The sequence below is a fragment of the Lipotes vexillifer genome, unplaced genomic scaffold, assembly GCF_000442215.2.
Source record: "Lipotes vexillifer unplaced genomic scaffold, Lipotes_vexillifer_v1.1 scaffold410, whole genome shotgun sequence".
Lineage (NCBI taxonomy): Eukaryota > Metazoa > Chordata > Mammalia > Artiodactyla > Lipotidae > Lipotes > Lipotes vexillifer.
In genome coordinates, this window is record NW_006794028.1 from 1,996,104 (window position 1) to 2,017,898 (window position 21,795).

The following is a 21,795-nucleotide window of genomic DNA, read 5'->3' on the forward strand; positions in this document are numbered from 1 at the left end:
GAATGCCGTGATTAAGGCTTTACTTGAGAAAGATTTATCTTGCAGAGGTTAACAAGATGCACTGAAGGGGAAAGGATAAATAATACTCCCAGAGAGAAGTAAGGAAGGCCTGGGAAAGTGACACAGCTGGAGAACTGGAAAGGACACGTGACTCTCAGACACAATGCAGAACGAGGCAGAAAGGACCCTGTGATTGAATGGATTATCTACAGTGAAAGACTGGTTAAGACGGTTCCAAGATTTCAATCTGGGGAAAGAGGATCTTAATGGCAGAAATCGGGAAGGGGAGCTGCTTTGCTAAGGGAAGTCGATTCATTTGTTCACGTAATAATAGGGCTCGGCACCGCTCTGGGTGCTGGGAATACATCAGCGAATGAAAATCATGAAGTTTCCTTTCCAGTGGGCAGTGACATAAAATAGGTAATACACACAAAATGAGTACATGATATAGTATCTGAACATGATTAGTGCAATAGAAAAATGAATAGAACAAGGTGAGAGGAGTTACAACTGTCCGGGCAGGAAGCTGATGGAATTTTAAACAGGAAGGTCAGGCTAAGACTCACTGAGAAAAGACACTTAAAAGACCAAGGGGTTGGTCGTGCAGGTATCTAAGGAGAGAGCGCTCCAGGTGGAGGGAACAGCCAGTGCGAAGGTCTTCAGGCTGGAAGAGGGCTTGGCGTGATGCAGAATAGGAAGGCCAGCCTCACTCTGTTGTGTTAAGAAGAGAGTACAGGGACATGTTGGTGGGAATATGAATTGGTGCAGCCATTATGGAGAACAGTTCCGTATGGAGGTTTCTCAAAAAACTAAAAATAGAGTTACTATACGATCGAGCAAACCCACTCCTGGGCATTTACCCAGACAAAACTCTAATTCAGAAATATACATGCACCGAAATGTTCATAGCAGCACTAGTCACAATAGCCAAGACATGGGAGCAACCTAAATGAACATCGACAGATGAATGGATAAAGAAGGTGTGGTACATATATGCAGTGGAGTACTACTCAGCCATAAAAAAGAATGAGATAATGCCACGTTCAGCAACATGGATGGACCTAGAGATGATGGTACTAAGTGAAGTAAGCCAGACAGAGAAAGATAAATATCACATGATATCACTTATATGTGGAATCTAAAAAAAATTATACAAATAAACTCACACACATAAAAAACAAACTTATGGCTACCAAAGAGGAAGGGGGGAATAAATTGAGTATGAGATTAACAGATACACACGACTATATATAAAATAGATAAACAACAGGACCTACTGTATAGCACAGGGAACTATATTCAATACCCTGTGATAAACCATAATGGAAAAGAATCTGAAAAAATAGATATATATATAACTGAGTCACTCTGCAGTATAGCAGAAATTGACACAACATTGTAAATCAACTATACTTCGATAACATTTTTAAAAAAAAGAGTAGCATACAGGGAGAATGGGTTTGAGCAGGAGATGCTCTGGCAGTAACTCAGATGGGAGATGAAAGCAGCTCAGACAAGGGTGGTTACATTGAAGGTGGAAGGTGCAGCAGACACATTTGAAGGAGCAGTAAACATAATTTCCTATGAGAAGCTGAATGTGGGTGTGAAAGGATGACACCAGGATTTTTAACCTGAGAACCTGGAAGGATAGGTCTGTCATCAGCTGAGGTGGGGGAGACTGAAGATGGAGCAGACTTGGGATAAGGCAGAGATGAAGAACTGTTTCGACTCTGAAACATGACCTCCGATCATGAGATGTCAATCCCGTAGTTAGAGACACAAGTCGAGAATTGGGGCAATAGGTCCAAGCTGGAGACAGAAATCTGAGAGTCACTGGCGGATCGATGGGATTTAAAAGCCATGAGACTAAATGCGATCGCTAAAGAAAAGAGGGTAGAAAGAGCAAGAGCTGTGCTGCTCCTAAGGACACCAACGGGAAGTGGCTACCTGCAAAGGTGACCAGGAAGGAGTGACCCAACAAGGCAGAAGGAAAACCAAGAGAGGGCTGAGCCCTGGGAGCCCAGAGAAGAAAGTAAGCCAAGACGGAGGGTCCAGTGACCTGAACGACAGGGTCAACAGTGACCTGGACCAGGGCAGGCTCCATGGAGTCCTGGGATCAGAGGAGGCTGAATGCAATGGGTTTATGAGAAAATGGGAGAAGAGAAACTGGAAATAGCACAGGTAACGCTTCAAGGAGCTCTGCTGCAAGGGAGCCTGGACAGCAGCTGGGGGGAAAGTGGTCGAGAGGATTTGTAAGGGTGGGAAATACGAGAGCACGTCCTCGCGATGACAGTGATGATAGTGAGTTTCCCCCTACTTGTCACGTGGCTAGCTCCCTGCCATATTTCGTATCTGTTTGTCCTCAGATAAGCCTTCTGCAGCCACCTGTCCTGACATCTGTGTCCCTCCTCCCCCAGGTTCCGTGTCTTCCATGGCACCCAGTACCATTTGCTGTCTCAAATCCCATCACCCCCAGTGGAGTCGGGCTCCCTTAGTGCAGAGACCGTGTCTGTTTCATTCACTGCCCTATACGCAGGGTTCCATATAGAGCCTAGCGTGGAGTAGGTGCTTCAATTTTTGCTTTATTTTTAAAATGTGTTGAATGAATGAACAAATGAATGAAATGATGCTCAGACGGGCAGCTTTTTGTTTTTGATGCCAACCTGATAAACTAATTAAATGAAAAGGAAACCTAGGTGTTTTGCAAGATGGGGTAATGGCAGAAGAGGAAAGAAGAGAAAATGAGAAAGGAAAACAAAGACAAGTCTGAAAATATCTGAACAGAATGGATGGCAAACTGAAGGCAAACAGAAGAGGCTGCAATCACAGAAACCCGTGACGCTACTACGATCAGAGGATAAGGAAACCCGCTCAAGGAAGATCAGCCTGAATTCCAGCGGAAAGCTGAGAAACATCGAGCAGAAGGCCTTAACCTGTGGGAGTCCAGAGCAGTGATTAGTCCGATTTCAGTGCCTGTTACTCACCAATTTCTTCCACTTCCTGCCAACCCTCGCAGTTTGTTTTTTATTATGCATACGTTTTCTTTCTAAGCTTTCATTTGGCAAATTCAACTTCTCTCATCCACCTGTGACTTTAAATACCCCCGATGAATATCTAATGTAGTTTATGTATGACTTTTCAAATAACAATATAGCTTTCACTGTCAAAAATGTAAAATCTATCGTGTGAATCCCTGGTTTTTTAAAATTTATTTATTTATTTTGGGTTGTGTTGGGTCTTCGTTGCTGCGCGCGGGCTTCTCATTGCGGTGGCTTCTCTTGTTGCAGAGCTCGGGCTCCAGGTGCGCGGGCTTCAGTCGTTGTGGCTCACAGGCTCAGTAGCTGTGGCTCACAGGTTCTAGAGTGCAGGCTCGGTAGTTGTGGCACACGGGCTTAGTTGCTCCGCGGCATGTGGGATCCTCCTGGACCAGGTCTAGAACCCGTGTCCCCTGCATTGGCAGGTGGATTCTTAACCACTGCGCCACCAGGGAAGCCCAGTAATTTCTTTTTAAATGAGTATCTCCAAAAACCTGCCTCATCTAACAGACTGTATTGTCCTGAATTATTTTAGTTAAGTACGAAGTCTTCGTCTTAAGTGTGTGCCCCTTGGGTAACACAGTGTTGTTAGAAAAACCATTATAACTCCATTCCCTGACTTGTAGGTCCTGAAATTTACTGTTGTAATTGTGCATGACTATAGTTTTTCAGTATGTGATCATACCATTTAAGACACTACTATGACAAGTAGTCCCTGGGGGACCAACTACAGCAAAGCAGGCAACCAGCCCTCCCACTGCCCCGCTGGCTGGCTTTTTTTTTTTTTTAACATCCTTATTGGAGTATAGCCAGGACACTGAAGCAACCTAAGTGTCCATCGAAAGATGAATGGATAAAGAAGATGTGGCACATACATACAATGGAATATTACTCAGCCATAAAAAGATACAAAATCAAGTTATTTGTAGTGAGGTGGATGGACCTAGAGTCCGTCATACAGAGTGAAGTAAGTCAGAAAGAGAAAAAACAAATACCGTGTGCTAACACATATGTGTGGAATCTAAAAAAACAAAAACACAAAAAACAAAGATGGTTCTGAAGAACCTAGGGGCGGGACTGGAATAAATACGCAGACGTAGAGAATGCACTGGCTGGCATCTAACGGTGAAACTCAGCATTTGCTGATGACACCGTTAGTAACGGCATCACACATTTCCAAACCCACAGCCCTTGAAGGCCACGGTGCGGTCCTCCGTATATCTCGAGGTGGGGATAAGTCTCCTACCTGGCCCCAACTCCATCACACCTTAGCCAACCTGACCCCCCAGCCTCTGCTTCCACCTCCCCACCCAGTACCCTCAGCTCCCACAGCGTTACATCTTGAGGAGCAGTGGTGTGGAAGAGTAACGGGGCTTAAAGGAAAGATCAGCCCTGAAATTACAGGATAGAGAGAAAGGGCCAGACGTCAGCACCCCAGCCACCCGGTGTTCCTCCTCTCCCCCCCACACCACACCCAGGCACCCAGGCCCTGCCCTGCGTACAGGAGCCGCAGGTCCTCCTACAAAAATTGGCAGGCCATGAGCAGACCAAGGCATAATATGGACCCCAAAGCTAACCTTAAGGCTAAACCATTTTACCCAGTTCTCCTAGCTCCCATTGTAATCGCTCAATGACAATTTCTTCAGTTGTCAAGATCTCACTGCTTTGACTCTGGGTGTGCAGCACAAAGGGTGGACACCTTGAAAATGCCCCCAGAGAACCTCAGCCTGCAGCCAAATTCCTTGCTATCAGCACGTGAGCACAAGCCGCCACACGCCCCCCCTCGTGTCTTTCACCCGTACACGTGCGTGCCCGTCAGCTTACCGATCAAGTAACGCCAACAAGGTAAGGCGATCATACCAGACCTTAATCCACTTGCCAGGGAAGATGATAAACTTGTAAAACTGCTCTCGGTTAAATTTTCCTTGTGTGGAAGAACAGGAAGAGTCTTCTAGATCCTGACTCAGATGCTTTTAGAGGCCAAAAGAAAAAACAGAGAGAGGGTCTCACATTGACATGTTATTGTCATAAATAAACCTCCTGATTTAAAAGTACTAAGAGCAGATGTTCAAATTCTGAAATGGAAACCAACATAGTTCATAAAAAATGGGTACCCTAAGAAAAGGATGATGATCAACAGCAAAGGTCATTTTTTTTCAGCTCTTTTTTCTTTTCTTGTACTGAAGTGCAGTTGATTTACAATGTTGTGTTAGTTTCAGGTGCACAGCAAAGTGATTCAGTTATATATATATATTCTTTTCCAGATTCTTTTCCCTTACAGGTTATTACAAAATACTGAGTATAGTTCCCTGTGCTATTCAGTAGATCCTTGTTGGAGAAAAGGTCTTTTTTACCAACACACTTCAATTTCATTATAATGTAACATTAAAATTATGCTACACATATCAAAATACTGCTGTCAGGCCAAGAAACTGCCATGAAAATAATTCTTATGAAAGATCAGAATTCAGCAAAAGACCTTAAATGACTTAATTTTTGAAAGGTATGTTATTTAATGTAATACTGAGATAAATATTTAAATTTTACTAAAAGTAAAAATATTTTCACTGACAATATGTAGGTCCTTGGTGAAGCCCAATATAAGAAAAAATAAAATATTTATAGAAAAAATATAAGCCAATAAAACAGAAACAAATGGGGGAATTTAATCTCGGATTGAAAACATCTTCACCCCAAATTCATCTCTGATTGGCTCTAATCCAATGGAGAGGAACTCAGTTTTGAAAAAAATTAGTCTTCATTCATTTGTCGAACAAATACTTATGAGCCCCAGCCCCCTGTACATCTTCTATTTCTAATCTGTCTTTTTTTTTTTTGATAATTGTGGTTAAAAAAATACATAATGTAAAATTCACCATCTTGACCATTTTGTAAGTATACATTTCAGTAGTGACAATAATCATATTGTTGTGCAAGAGATCTCGGGAACTTTTTCATCTTGCAAAACCAAAACTGTCCACATTGAACACTGACACCCCACTCTCCCCTCCCCACAGCCTGACAACCATCCTTCTATTTTCTGTCTCCAGGAATCTGATTCCTCAAGGGACCTCCTGTAAGTGGAATTATACAGTATTTGTCCTTTTGTGACTGGCTTATTTCATTTAGCATAGTGACCTCAAGATTCATCCATGTAGCAGGTCTCAGAACTTCCTTCCTTTTTAAGGCTGAATAAAATTCCGTTGTATGGACAGACCGCATATTGTTTATTCATTCATCTGTTGACAGACGCTGAGGTTGCTTCCCCTACCCCCTTGGTGGAATATTCGCTATTCACAATCGTGAATGCTGCTGCTGTGAACATGCACGTGCAAATATCTGTTCAGGTCCCTGCTTTAGGCTCTTTTGGATATACATCTAAAAGTCGAATTGGTGGATTACTCTAGTTTGTATTTTTATTTGTTTGCTTTTGCCCTCTATTTTTCCCAAAAAGATTTTCGGTAGGCTCTAATTTCCTGTAGGCTGACTAACATAAAACACAGGAGACTGTTAAGAAGGACCAAAATAAGAAAAGGGAGGACAGCACAGAAGAGCAGCCATGGAGGGGATGCTGACTTTTAAAGGTCTCACACACTTCTCTCTGACTTACAAAGTAGAAGGCTATACTTGGGCAGAGTACAAAATTTTTCCTTAATTCAGTGAAAGTTGCTGATGTCAAAATGCCTGGCATGCATAAGGGCAGCACACCTGCTTCATTGGAGACCACGTGGTACCCTCCAAGGAGGCTGACTTTACCACCTCTCTGTTCCCAGATGCTGATTCCCTGACTCAGCTATAGAGCACAGTTATTCCGACTATAAACGCAAAAGGCATTTCAAGGGAAAGTCGATCCATCGTGAAGGCAATATATAGGTTAGCAATATACAGGATGGACTGGGCTGTGTTATTACAGGAAAGTTGAGATTATAAGTGCTGTTTGTGTCTGGAATGCGACTCCAACAGAAAAGAGAGCTTCGTGGAGACTGCCTGCTGTATGTCAGCAAGAACAGCACCTTCTTTTAATGACAATGAATTTGTGGTTTAGAGTAAACCTTCCCGGCAAAAGAGATCCTTTTCCCTTATGCTCCGTGGATAAAGAGAGCAAGTAAGAAATACGTGTACAAGCTGAGCACGGTTTACCATTCTGTGATGTGGGAATTCAGGTATGATGTGTAAACAGGTCAAGGATAAGCAACAGTGAAGGTGATAGCATTCTTTTGAATAGTAAGAAAAATACTCTCCTTTAGTGAGAGCAGTTTTAGGGAAGGTTGGTATAAAAAAAAAAAAATCACAGGAAGACTACGTCTACATTTTCTGCAAAACTTATTAAAGATTCTGGCATATTGTGCTATTTATTGCTGCTTAAATGGAAATCCTTGTTTAAGAAACATCTCAGAATTTAATGCAAAGAGAAAATGGTTTGATTTCTGTGTTAGTTTACTAGGGTTGCTACAACAAAGTACCACAGATGGGGTGGCTTAGACAGGAGAACTGTATGTCCCCCGAGCTCCCTGGAACATTCAAGAGTTCCGTATACCTAATAAAAATTTTGATGATATTAATAATTGACACTGATTATTAAAGGCATAATTTTGCCATCTTTAACCCTAAAAACCCCAAAGTAACTCTTCCACGTAGGTGCTATTATTCTGGAGTCCGAAAGCCCAAGATCAAGGTGTTGGCAGGAGTGGTTTCTTCTGAGGCCTCGCTCGTTGGCCGGCAGACGGCCGTCTTCTCCCTGTGTCTTCACATGGTCTCCCTCTATGTGTATCTGTGTCCTGATCGCCGCTTCTTCAAAGGACACCAGCCATACTGGATTAGGTTCTACCCTAATGACCTCATTTTAACTTAATTACCTCTTTAAAGGTCCTATTCCAAATACAGTCACATTCTGAAGTCACGGGGGTTGTGATGGCAGCCTATGAATTTTGAGGGAACCCACATCAGCCCATAACAACTTCCTTTATCAGAAAATGAGGTTCATCGAATTTCATTTTTTGCTTTAAATAGCAAGGAAGCACAGGGCTCGATGCTTCAGTGAATCACAGCAATTATACTTAGCCTGTTTTCTGGTATAAATTTCAAATTCAAATTTTCTTTTCCCCCTGCACTGCGTGGCATGCAGGATCTTAGTTCCCTGACCAGGGATCAAACCCAAACCCCCTACAGTGGAAGCGCAGAGTCTTAACCACTGGACCACCAGGTAAGTCTCTCAAATTCAAATTTTTCTCATCGTTTTAATCATTCATTTATTCACTCATCCAACAAATATTTATTATGCAGATTATATAAGCCAGATATGATATGCAATATAAGCTGAAAATTCAAAGGATAACAAGACAGAGTTTCTACCTTGAAGGGGTTTAGGAACTCCTGGGGAGTAGACAAGCCAACCAGCCTGGGTAACACGGTGATACACACATACATACAAGTATAAGCATGTCTATATCTGCATCTATATACCCAGAAAGAGAGAGAGAAGTGAGCCGTGGGAGCGAACAAGGTGATTATCCCCAGAAAGGAATAAAGGGATCTAACGCAGAGCTCCTGGCAACCATCAGTGATGAAGGAGCTGGCAGGGGTGAGGACCCACAGTGGCGACTAAGGGGGGTTCCATATCTATGACCTAGGTAAACACAGAGACACACTAACCAAGAGGCCGGTTCTGTCTCTGATTCATTAATTAAGCCTCACCCAAGAACAATCACATCACTCTGCCTGCCAAGTCAGGCCTGCAAGTTTTATTCTACGATCAGAAGAAAGAGATTAGTAAAAGTAGGGGGATGGGGTGTAAATTGAACACAAGTCCTTTTTAAGAAACAAGATAATTGCATTTGCTCACCACCCCCCATATGGATCTGTACTGACAGCACAATACCAAGGTCCATTTCGTAAACCTGAATTATCAAGAACAGCTTAAATAATGATCAGCACGTTCAGTTTAAGAAGGTACAGAAGTATATAGTACAGTTCAGAAATAATCTTTGGTAGAATTAAAACATTTAAGAATGTAAAGGGGACTTCCCTGGCAATTCAGTGGTTAAGACTTCGCCTTCCAGTGCAGGGGGTGTGGGGGCGATCCCTGGTCGGGGAGCTAAGATTCCACACGCGTGTGCCAAAAACACCAAAACAGAAAACAGAAGCAATATTGTAACAAATTCAATAAAGATTTAAAAAAAAAAAAAAAGTGGTCTGCATCAAAAAAAAAAAAAAATCTTTAAAAATAAAAAAAATTGGGGCTTCCCTGGTGGTGCAGTGGTTGAGAGTCCGCCTGCCGATGCAGGGGACACGGGTTCGTGCCCCGGTCCGGGAAGATCCCACATGCCGCCGCGGAGCGGCTGGGCCCGTGGGCCATGGCCACTGAGCCTGCGCGTCCGGAGCCTGTGCTCCACAACGGGAGAGGCCCCAGCAGTGAGAGGCCCGCGTACCGCAAAAAAAAAAATAATAAAAATTAAAAAAAATTTTTTAAAGAATGTAAAGGTCCATGCCCCTCCCCCAAGCTACCTGAAAAGATCTACTGTTCAAAATAATGGTACCCTTGCAGCAACATGGATGGACCTAGAGATGATCATACTAAGCGAAGTCAGAAGGAGAACGACAAATACCATATGAGATCACTTCTATGTGGAATGTAAAATACGACACAAATGGACTTACCTACAAAACTGAACTAGTGGTGAGGGTGTCCCAGGTGACACATGCTGCACTCAAGCAGCCGTGAAGAAGGGAGGTGGGGAGGGAGGGAGGATGGGGGACGGAAAGTCTGCAGAGCCCTAAGGAATAGGGCTGGGTTTTGCTGGACTATCTAAGAATCAGCTCCTCCTGTTGTGGCTATCCCTGGGCCTCCACTCTCCAGTCAGTGAGCTCACCTGCAGGCCACACCTAGGTTATTTCTCTGCCACCTTCAACTCATCCTCCGCGTTTCGGCTGAGATCTCTCCTCACCGGGGAAGCCTTCCTGATCCCCTGCGTCCTGCCTGGGGCCTCCTGTGCGTCCCATAGCACCTGAGCCTGTCCTTATCACAGGCTCCATCCTACAGAACTGAACTGGTTGACCAGTTATTACAGACTGCCAGAAGGTAGAGGCTGAGGCTCTTTCCCACTGTTTACCTCGCCCTTAGCACAGGGCTGAAGGTACAGTAAATCTTTACCAAATGTGTGTGGGATAATGACCAGGAAACCAACTTAATTTTTATTTCGTGGCCAAAACCTAACTGAATTCCCTGGTGATATCAATTAAACTTGGAAAACTAAATAGTAGAACTAAAGAATTCTTTTCGATATGAGACCTTTGTAAATATTTAGGGTCTATATAGGAGCCTGGATAGCAATCTTCATTTTCCCTCCTCTATACCTACCTAGAGTAAAACTTAAATTGTTTATAAATTCTACTTAAAATTAAGAAAGCTTAAAAAGTTGAAGTTCATCAATGAATTTGGTTAAGTGTTAAAGGTGAAACAATACATACATAAATTTAGTTTTTTATACACTCATTTACATAATCGTGCCACTTAACAGAATTTTAAACGTAAAATAAGGAGTAGCGTAACTCTTTCTGGTTTATCCATGCGATATTTACTTGTCTCTGAGTTTCTGTTCTACCTGGGATGTTCTCCAGACGCTAAGTCAGTGGATTTGCATCTCTGACTATCTGAAATTCCCAGTTTCCCTAGGATTCTGCCACCCACAGGATCTGTGACATTTGCATCTTCCCAAACTATCTGAATATTTTTATATAACCTTCCCCTCCTTGTGGGTTCAGTACTGATGTTCTGGAGGCGGGGAAGGGTGGTAGGGAGCTGAAGCTTCCCCAGGCCTGTCTCAGGAGAAGGCAAGTTTCTCAGAGAAAACCCACATTCTGCAGGGCCGCCCCTGCACTAAGGCTTGGAACTAGTACTGGCCGCCATGGTGGGGCTGGACACAGGGCACGGACTGCTGAGGGCGCAGCTGGGGTCTGAGCCCAGGGGAGCACACGCAGACATAGAAAAGACTGGTGAACCCAAAGATACTGAGGGAGAGGGGGAGGCCGCAGAATGCAGGGTCCTCAGAGCTGGACGCTAAAGGCAGGGTGGGAGACCCCAGCGCTGCACCCTAACTGGGCAGGACCACCCAGCATGCCCAGGGACCAGGCATCTGCTGGACCAGCCCTGCTCAGCCATCAGAGGCTCCCTCTCACCTCCACTCGCCTCCCGGGGTGTTGGAAAGCTTCCTCCTGCACCTCGAAGGGAGGCGGGGTAGGAGAGACCCAGTACACGAAAGGGAAGACAGCCCTGAAGACTGACCCTTTGAGTTAACTGAATGCTTATTCCTACCGAAGCTCCTTCAAGCCTGAGAGCACCGATTACCCTTCACTGGCTTTTTCAAGTCCTCCCTATGCAGCCCTCCCAACTCGTACCCAGTCAGCAAGAATAAAGACTCCAGAAAAACATGCGGTCAGTTAGAAGATAGCCCAACATTTTTTCTGCACATCGGAAAAATAGTGTAAAGATTCCTATCAAGCATCTTTTGGAAAAATTTGGTTAAGCACTCATGAAAACATATATAAAACTATTATTTCTTTTTATAGGTGAGATTCTCTAGAAGAAATCAAAACATTGTCAGGAGGAAGGTAAACACAGCAATAAAGAAACTTCACACTAACGTCCCACCTATTACCCTCCTCCTTCAATCTGTACTTACTGAAATCCACCTTCCTTCAAGGTCTAGCCCAATGTCTCTTCTCCTAAGGAGGCTTCTCCATCCTCATTCTCTGAAACGCCCTGATGGAATCTGGAGCTCTAAATTCATGACTGGTTGTATGTCTTTGCTCCCATGTTATCTTTTCTTTGAATTCTTTGCTCTGTGCCCCACAGAGTCTCATTAAAGGTGCAGTGAATAAGTGAATGAACATCAGTAAGTTATCTCTTAGTAAAACAATGCAAGGCTTCATCTTTTAAGCCCCTTGACGATCATGTCATTTGCTCCAAGAATAAAGTCTCCCTTCAAGCCAAGATTCTCTTTAAAAATCTCTGCATGCTTAAAATATAAGGCTATAATAAATTAATAAAAATCCAGATATTTTCCAAACCATGCGGGGAAAAAATGCCATCCTAACCAAGTGAGCTCTTGTGGGATTTGTGCATCCCAAAGATCAATGGAAATGAATTTCTAATGCTTTTGGAAGAGCAATTAAGACAGTAATAATCCCGTTAGCATGAAGGGAAGGGTACCTGTTACCTAAGAGGTTTCTTTTCACATTTGTTCAGTAGACTACCACAAAGTGATATAGCCACAACCCAGCTGACATAAAATTCAGGACAAGACTGGGCTAATTCTATTAGGGAATCCAACCTGGAGACGGGTTTCCGGATCCCTGCTTCTGGAACATTCACAAACGGGAATGCTGCGACGTACCCGTGGGGTTTCTGACTGGGTCCTTCGAGCCACCATCAGCAACAGCTGTTGTTGCAAGGCACTGACCACAGGGTCCCCTGAAGGAGGATCTTGACTCTCGGAAGTTGTGGTACTGGACGAGCTGCTCTGTACGTCTCTGAGGATGGGCAAAACAAATGCTTCAGTTACCTGGAAGTACCAGAAGTCATCTACTTATTACATGCAAACACAAGGGCAGCAGGGATCCTTAATGCAGGTCACGGGTAAGCCTCTGCCACCTTGCATGAGCAGTTCAAAGTCGAGAATTGCGTGTGCCATGTCACCTTCAGGCAGAAGGGCTATCACCTTGCACACATTCAACATGGAACTCCAGTTTTATTCAATCATCCAAGACGGTGTGCTTCAGAAGAGACGAGGTCCCTCCCTGGCCCCTGGGGTAAATCCTGGTCATGCCACACCCATCATGGGAACTCCAACCACCCCGGCCAGCCCTGGCACAGGAGTGTAATGCTATTCTAAGAGGCTACCGCAGAGCAAAGGGGAGGCAGCTGTGGATAAGGACGCTCACGAGCAAGTTTTTCTATTTCTTTTTTTTTTTTCAGTGTTTTTACCTTTAAAATTTTTTTTTAATTTCTTTAGTTTTTATTGGAGTATAGTTGATTTACAATGTTATGTTAGTTTCAGGTGTACAGCAACGTGACTCAGTTATATTTATAGATATATATGTATATGTGTATATTCTTTTTCAGATTCTTTTCCCATATAGGTTACTACAAAATACTGAGTAGAGTTCCCTGTGCTGTACAGTAGGTCCTTGCTGATTATCTATTTTATTTATAGTAGTATGTATATGTTACTCCCAAATTCCTAATTTATCCCTCCCCCCCCATCTTTCCCCTTTGGTAAACATAAGTCTGTTCTCTACGTCTGTGAGTCTGTTTCTGTTCTGTAAATAAGTTCATCTGTATCATTTTTAGATTCCACATATAAGTGATATCATATGGTATTTGTTTTTCTCTTTCTGACTTACTTCACTTAGTATGATCATCTCTAGGTCCATCCACGTTGCTGCAAATGGCATTATTTCATTCTTTTCTATAGCTGAGTAATATTCCATTGTATATACGTACCATATCTTCTTTATCCATTCATCTGTCAATGGACATTCAGGTTGCTTCCATGTCTTGGCTATTGTAAATAGTGCTGCAATGAATATTGGGATGCGTGTACCTTTTCAGATTATGGTTTTCTCTGGATATATGCCAAAGAGCGGGATTGCTAGATCATATCGTAGCTCTATTTTTAGATTTTAAGGAACCTCCATACTGTTTTTCCATAATGGCTGCACCAATCTACACTCCCACCAACAGTGTAGGAGGGTTCTACTTCTTAAAAAGTAACAAAAGTAAGAGACTATCTCTCTCCTGACCTTTAGACACTATGTGAGTCAGAAACCCTTGGAGCTGCAGCAGCGATACTGCCATCGTGAGGGACGAGCCCGAAGACAGCAGAGCTGAAACACAGAAGGAAACTAGTTTCTTGATGACCAACCAACCCTGCACTGATCAAGCCTTTGGACTTCCTGCTTCTGAAATGACACATCTTATTATAGTTTCAAGCATTTTTCTTTTTCCTTTTACTATTTATTTATTTAGTTAGTTGCACCAGGTCTTAGTTGCAGCACGCGGGCTCCTTAGTTGTGTTGCTGCACAAGCCACCTCAAGAATGCAGACGTTGCACTAATGTCATCACCTTCCTTTTTTTTATTTATTCTCTTATTGAAGTATAGTTGATTCACAATGTTGTGTTAGTTCCTGGTGTACAGCAAAGTGACTCAGCTATACATTATAAACATATTCTTTTTCATATTCTTTTCCATTACAGTTTATTACAGGATTTTGAATATAGAACCCTGTGCTATATAGTAGGACCTTGCTGTTTATCTATTTTATATATAGTAGTTTGTATCTGCTAATCCCAAACTCCCACTCCATCCCTCCCCCACCCCCTCTCCCCCTTGGCAACCACAAGTCTGTTCTCTGTATCTGTGAGTCTGTTTCTGTTTCATACATAGGTTCATTTGTGTCATATTTTGGATTCCACATATAAGTGATATCATATGGTATTTGTCTTTCTCTGTCTTTGACTTACTTCACTTAGTATGATAATCTCTAGGTCCATCCATGTTGCTGCAAACGGCATTATTTTGTTCTTCTTTTTAAGGCTGAGTAGTAATGCCTTCTGATTTCTAATCTCACGTTTCGATACAAAGTTTCTAACAAGTTTTTAGATCTTTCTTTTTCCCAACTCCCTACTACTGTATTCACAAACATACAAATGCTTATTCAACAGGAACAGTGTTTAAAATACGTCCACTATTCTCACATACGTGCTCACAGACACACAGATTTCTCTACATTTTTTTTTTTTTTTTTTTTTTTTTTTTTTTTTTTCCCAACCACTGCGCCACCAGGGAAGCCCTTCTCTACATTTTTGAGACATGATTTATGGCTATTTGATGATACATTCAATAAAGGCCTCCTTCAATAACCATTCAATAATGGTTTCTAAGTAAAGAACCACTTAGGAAACATCGTACATTAACACCAGGGTTTGAGAAATGAGTCAGGTGGGATAAGCACATGGATTTTGAAAACTTAAAAATCCTATCCTTCCATTATTTGTATGATTGTTCCATAAAGAGTGCTTTTGCTTCCTGACCATACTAGTGGTGTAATGTGTGTCACTAATAGAGAAAAAAATTTAGATTTATAAAGACAGTGTTCATGCAAACTTTTGTACTTTGTACAGAAACCTCTGAGGACTGTAATTCTGTCATTTCATAGCTAAATACAACAGGATCGAAAACATCTCGTTAATACAAATTTAGAGAAACCTAAAACTCAGCAAATGCCAGAACTTCACTAAAACCAAAAGACTGATCTGACTTCACTGTAGGGAATGCAGGTGATGACTATAAATAGGCAGGAGCAGTAAGGAAATGTGAGAAAATCTAGAGAGTGTACAGCGCCCTCTATTGCCAACTGAAATAAACTAAGAACAGACTACTGTGGAAGGTGTAACAAAGTTACTTCAGAGCAACCTTCCTCCTGCCAGGGCCTCCTGGCAGGAAACATGGTCCAAAAGGAAGTGTCAATACAGCTGAATTTTTTGCACGTTTTTGATGACAAAATAAAAATAATAACAGATAACATTATTTTCCTGCACAAGCCATTTAAAAATCCTATGTAAAAATCTAGGGTTTGGTTTTCTTTTCAAAATCTTTTGGATGAGTTCTAGAATTAAACAGAACTAGGCTTGAATTACTGCTCTACTATTTACTATCTGTGACTATAACAATGTTGTTTTCTTACCTCAAATCCTCACCTATAAACAGCAAGGCCCTACTGTAGAGCACACAGAACTATATTCAATAAATCCTGTGATAAACCATAATGGAAAAGAATATGAAAAAGAATGTATATATATATGTATAACTGAATCACTTTGCTGTACAGCAGAAATTAACACACCACTGTAAATCAACTACACTTCAACAAAATTAATTTTTTAAAAGATCCTCACCTATAAAATAGGGATGATGTCTTCCTCACAGGGACTGCTGTAAGAATTAAATCAGACTGGATATGGTGCCTCTCATATATCAGACACTTAATAACCAATACCTAATCTTCCTATTTCTTTCTACTGATATAGGACCTGACTTTACTCATTCTCATATTAAACAGTAAACTGACCCCTATGTTTTTCACACAAATAACATATTAATTCTAGCTGTCTCTATTAGCAGGAATGGGGTAAGGGTGTCTTGCTCTCAACTCATACCTAATCCTTTTTTAAAAAAATAAAGACAAACGCAAACAGCATGTCAAGCTCCCTCGTAACCTCCTTTTACACGAAGCAATGATGATATTAAGAAAGATTCTTTTTTTTTTTTTGGCTGTGCTGGGTCTTCACTGCTGCGCGCAGGCTTTCTCTAGTTGCGGTAAGCGGGGGCTACTCTTTGTTGTGGTGCACGGGCTTCTCATTCCGGTGGCTTCTCTTGTTGCGGAGCACGGGCTCTAGGCGTGCGGGCTTCAGTAGTTGTGGCAGCGAGCTCAGAAGTTGTGGCTCACGGGCTCTAGAGCGCGGGCTCAGTAGTTGTGGCGCACGGGCTTAGTTGCTCCGCGGCACGTGGGGTCTTCCCGGACCAGGGCTCGAACCCGTGTCCGCTGCATTGGCAGGCGGATTCTTAACCACTACACCACAAGGGAAGTCCCAGAAAGATTCTTTTCTGAGCTTTATCGCTGGTATGTCCTCACCAGAAAACCTGTCTTGTCATGTGTATATGGGCTTCCTATTTGGCCAGGAGGAGACGTGTGACGCTGCTTCCAGAGGATAAAGAGATTTATCTTCTTCGTGTGGCATAGTTTTCTGGGGTCCTAATGTTGAAGTTGTAATCCACGGGCACCAGCTTGTCCACTCAGGAACCAAAGAGGCTATGATGTCACAAAAATCACTCAGTGGACAGAGCTCTTCCTATACCAACCCTCCAAGAATTCCCGCCCATCTTCCTTTTCTTGTACCTCTCTCAGACTATCTGCTACTTATTCTCCTGAGGGAATAGCAGTTATTCTATGGGCTGTGAGCTCAAGGATCATCTAAAAAGTCTCTGTTGGGGGGAGGGATACATTAGGAGTTTGCGAGTAACAGATACACACTACTGTATATAAAACAGATAAGCAACAAGGACCTACCGCATAGCACAGGGAACTCTACTCAATATTTTATAATAACCTATATGGGAAAAGAATCCGGAAAATAATGTATATGTATAATTGAATCACTTTGCTGTCCACCTGAAATTAGCACAACACTGTAAATCAACTATACCTCAATTAAAAAAAAAAAAAATCTCAAAAAATAGTCTCTGTTTCACTAACTTATGGCTGGAGATTTTCCCCCATAATACTAAATATAATGTGAAAGTGCTAAGTTTCAAGAGACATTTCTTCCTCTAAAATAGCGATGGAAATGGAAATATTCCAACCCTGTAGTAATCACACTCTGAACTACAATAGAGCAGCAGTTGCACATCTGGCCTTGGTTTTCTTGCTCTCTGGTTTATCTCTGGACAACTCGTTTGGTTCAGAGCTAGAGCAGAGGTAAATTTATTTAAACGAGATCGAATTCAGGGCAAACAGCAGAAATAGTGATTAATGGTGGAAAGTACAAAAAGAGCAGCCACTAGAAGGAAATAAAGATGGGCCAGGGGCCACAATGGTGCACTTTCTTATGGACAGAGCTGGGTCTCAAAGTCACAGTGACCCCATTGCGCTATATTGCTCTCCCCAGGTTTTCACTCATCTAAGCTTCTGTAAGCAACAAATAACTGAAATGCATGTGCTGCTGCGTTTTCCCATTGATGTGGAAAGAAATCCTTGAAATTCTTCATCTTCCCCGGATCTCAAAACTTACAATCGACCCTCCCGAGGAAGAGGGCCTCTCTTTTTCTGCCTGTCCTTCCTGGTTTCCCAGGCTTACTCGGGGGCCATGGAAACAAGCCATCCAGAGGAGCAAGCCTAGAGATGAAAGTCCAGCCATGTGTTCAATATGTGGGATATTTAAATAAAGCAGCACTGTTTTGGAAACTATAACCTGTTATTTAGAATTTGAACAGGGATCCTTGTTTTAAAGCCTGCAAACAAGTCTTCTTTTATAGGACAGCAAGATTCATCTGTGCATTTGAGAAAAAGGGAACACCAGCCTGGGAGCTTGTGAGGGCCTCCAGCACGGGATCTGACTGCCATCATGTGGCAGCCGGGGCTGTGACCACAGGGACAGAATCCCACCGTGTGGCAGGGCCTCTTCCCAGGGATTCAGAGAACGTGCCTCGGAGAACAGAAGTCTTTCTAGAGTCCACCTCATCAACTCTCCATCCTTATGACTCTGTGCCTGGATGAAAGTTTAATCTCTCTAGTGTGTCTAAGAAAACAAAGCAGGACTACAGTGAAAGGATCTGATAGTAACGACTGGAAAACAAAGAGAGAGGACACAGGAATATGGACAGCAGGAACTCTGCAGAGGCAAATCCCTGCATGGTCACCTGCTTTTTTTCCAGATACTTCCACCTCTATGTGGGTGATCAAAGGCACCAAGAATCCCCGGAAGTTTTTTAATTAACTCAGTAACACATAACTCTATCATGCAAATCAACAGAGTGAGGCAGCTATGTACATATTCTCAAATATTTATCATTGGAGTTGACGTTTTCAACTCGTGCTTGAATGGTACACAGAACTGGGCGTATCTGATATTGGGAGAATTCACAACATTTTATATTTTGCACACCCAACTGACTGACATCCATGCCCCACATTCTGGCTGAGCTAATGCAAACCAGGGATCACTATTTCTTCTGACTAACGTTAAGAAGGTCTAAAAGAGGTGATTATTTTTTACAATTTTCTGCCTGCTTACCTTCTTTGAGATCCAGGTACACACGTAAGCACGGTGGCTTTAAAGGGCTTTCCTCAGAGCTGATCCCAGTAAGTAACAGAGGCTTTACTGAGACCAGGGTCAGAGAGGCTACTAATAATAATGTCAACAAAAATGTCAGAACTCTGAGAAGGCCATAAAGATTAAGTACAGGGCCTCCCTGGTGGCGCAGTGGTTGAGAGTCCGCCTGCCGATGCAGGGGATACGGGTTCGTGCCCCGGTCTGGGAGGATCCCACATGCCGCGGAGCGGCCGGGCCCGTGAGCCACGGCCACTGAGCTTGCGCGTCCGGCAACGGGAAGGCCACGACAGTGAGAGGCCCACATATCGCAAAAAAAAAAAAAAGATAAGTACACCTCAGTCCACCTTTGGAATATAGTACCTAATGGGTTTAGAGGTTGGAGTAGCTTTCAAAAATAAGCCTAATTTATAACATAACAATATCTGTTTCGATATGTACTATTAACGATTCATAAACGAAGCCCAAAACAAGTGAATCCGGACAAATAAATAGATGATTACCCATGTAATCTACTCTACTTTTTAAATAGAAACAACTGAGGTACAAAAATCCCCAATAAAAACCCTGTAAACTAAACTTGCTCCAGAATGAGTCTTTCCATTCAGTAGCCTACCAAACCTATTTTATGAGTAATAGATACTCAAAATGAATATAAACACTATGTCTTTCCACAGGATTTCACTGGAGAGCAGACAATATGCATTTTTGTATGCATTTAAAAAAAATTTTTATATGCATTTTCATGAGATTGCTTATGACACTAGAAAAGGTTTTCTAATACTAAAGCATGGTTATATATCTTTTACAAGAGAAAGCTCTTCTATGTTACTTGGAAGAATTTACAGACGAAAGACGTGTAAATCTTTGCTGAACAAAGAACAGAAACTATCAAGCTTTCATTGCAAGACCTCCAGGGGACATAACAAAAGTCCACTCTGCAGTGAACCCTTCAGACACAAAACGCACTTCCTTCAACTTCCTAGGCAGACAGCCTATTTCAACTTTGATTTTCTAGGTAGATGAGCTCATATTAGGCTCTGAGCTGCTGAATCAGTCCTGTGTCCTGGGTAATGAATTTATCCTCTGAAATTTTTTTAAGTAGCAATTCTACATTTCTGTAGAAATTCTACATTTCTTGAATTCTGCAATTCAAGCCATAATTCCCTTATTCTCGTTTCTGGGGAAAGCAGAACTAGATGAGATAGTGTTACCAAAGGTACCTGCTTTCTGGACAGTTACTGTACAACCGTAAAATACTGCTTAAATTTCTTCAGCAGTCAATGAGAAATGTCTTGGTTCCCACAATGACAGAGAGGCCAAGGAGGGAAATTCGCTTCCTCTCCTGGTTCCCTCCAGGAATCCCCAAAGAGACATGGAAGTTACATTGCAAACCATTCCCTATTCATACTGGGGAGTCAGGGATATAAAACTGTCACATGGCAACTAGGCTTAACAATGGCGAAGAGGACAGGCGTTCTTGCCAAGAGTAGGAGTCAGTGGTTTAATGGCTAGTTAGAGGCAATCCTAGCCACTGAAGCCGCCTCAGAGGGAAAAGGCTGCTTTGCTAATATCTTCCGCGGCTGAAGGGCTTAGAAACTGCCCCAACTAGGAATCCTTCCAAGTTCAAAATCAAAGTTTATGTTTACTACAGTAGGAGAACTCTAAATGTAATGGCATTAAAAGCCAGAAATAAAATAGTAAACTACCTTCTGTAAAACTGCCCCAGAGGCCAAAATGTTCTAACACAACAGGCTGACAGGGAGAATACAAAGTACTGAACCACCTTAAAATCTCGTAAAGTGACTGATAAAAGCCCTAGAGGAAAGGCTCCCCTTGGCCTTTTGCTCTTTTGCCGTATAACGTCACGGTGAACTTCAGCCACTGTCCTACGGCTTCTGTTTGGGGACAGTTTAACAATAGCTAACATTTTCTCAGTGCCCCCTATGAGAGGTACTGTGCTAAGCACCGCGTATACTATTATATTTTGCTTTCAAAGCCACCCACTGAACTTATTACTAGTATTATTCCCATCTATGCATTAGAAAACCAGTGCTTAAGATGGTTAAAGTAAACCTGCTCAACGTCAAACCAAAAGTTACTCTTCGTGCAGGAACGGGGAACGTGGGCCAGTCCAAGGCGAAAGCTCAAGTTCACACCACAGGACACGACCCCTCTGATGTCAGGGAAGTGTGGACCCCAATGTCAGCTTTTCCATCAGAGCTGCCTCCCATACGGGCAGAGGGAATCGTTTCCTCCTCGTTGAATGGAACACAGCACCGGAGACTCTAATTGGAGACTCAACCTTGATTTCTGCGGTGAGGGGTTAGAAAGTCGTTTTGCAGGGGGGCTTCTTTCCATTTTTAGAAGGAGGAGATAACTTTCTGTATTCAAGTGTGTAGAGCAGGCAAACTGCTATTGCTTCCGGCGCTTCCCCTCCAACAACCGCGAGGTGAGAGAGTTATCTGTGGATGTTCTTTTGATAGTCCCACCTTCGCTGGGTTGTTTCTCTCTGCAAAGAGGTCTAATTACTGCTGCTGCAAATAGAACAAAGCGTGAGTGCCTCCGCGGACCGCCTCTGCCCCTCCCGTTTGCCTCTTACCTGCTATCCCTAAAGGCCTGGCTCATGTTTGCTGTCCAGAACTCGGATTGGACTGTCTTCGTCATTTCCAACGATTAACTTGATTCAATGCACTATTCACTGAACATCTACCTACAGAGGGCTAAGTGAGGGCTATCAAGGCCCCCTAGCCACGGTCACTTTTCTTTAGTAAAGAAGAGTCTGGAAGAGGAGCTGGGAGTCTCCTGCATCTGGGAGGATGTGGTAAGCACTCCCCTGATGACAGCATGGAGGGATGGATTTATTGCCAGAG

General features: G+C 42.7%; 1 protein-coding gene across 1 annotated transcript in view; it reads right to left on the reverse strand.

The window, feature by feature from the left end:
- Positions 1 to 21,795, reverse strand: part of PCNX2 (pecanex 2) — a 277,088-nt gene that overhangs the window by 211,954 nt on the left and 43,339 nt on the right. Inside the window, exons 9-10 of the mRNA XM_007466993.1 lie at positions 12,428 to 12,563; positions 4,860 to 5,005 (exon numbers count right to left, since the gene is read on the reverse strand). Coding sequence (XP_007467055.1) covers positions 4,860 to 5,005; positions 12,428 to 12,563 — 282 coding nt within the window. The remainder of the gene's footprint in view (positions 1 to 4,859; positions 5,006 to 12,427; positions 12,564 to 21,795) is intronic.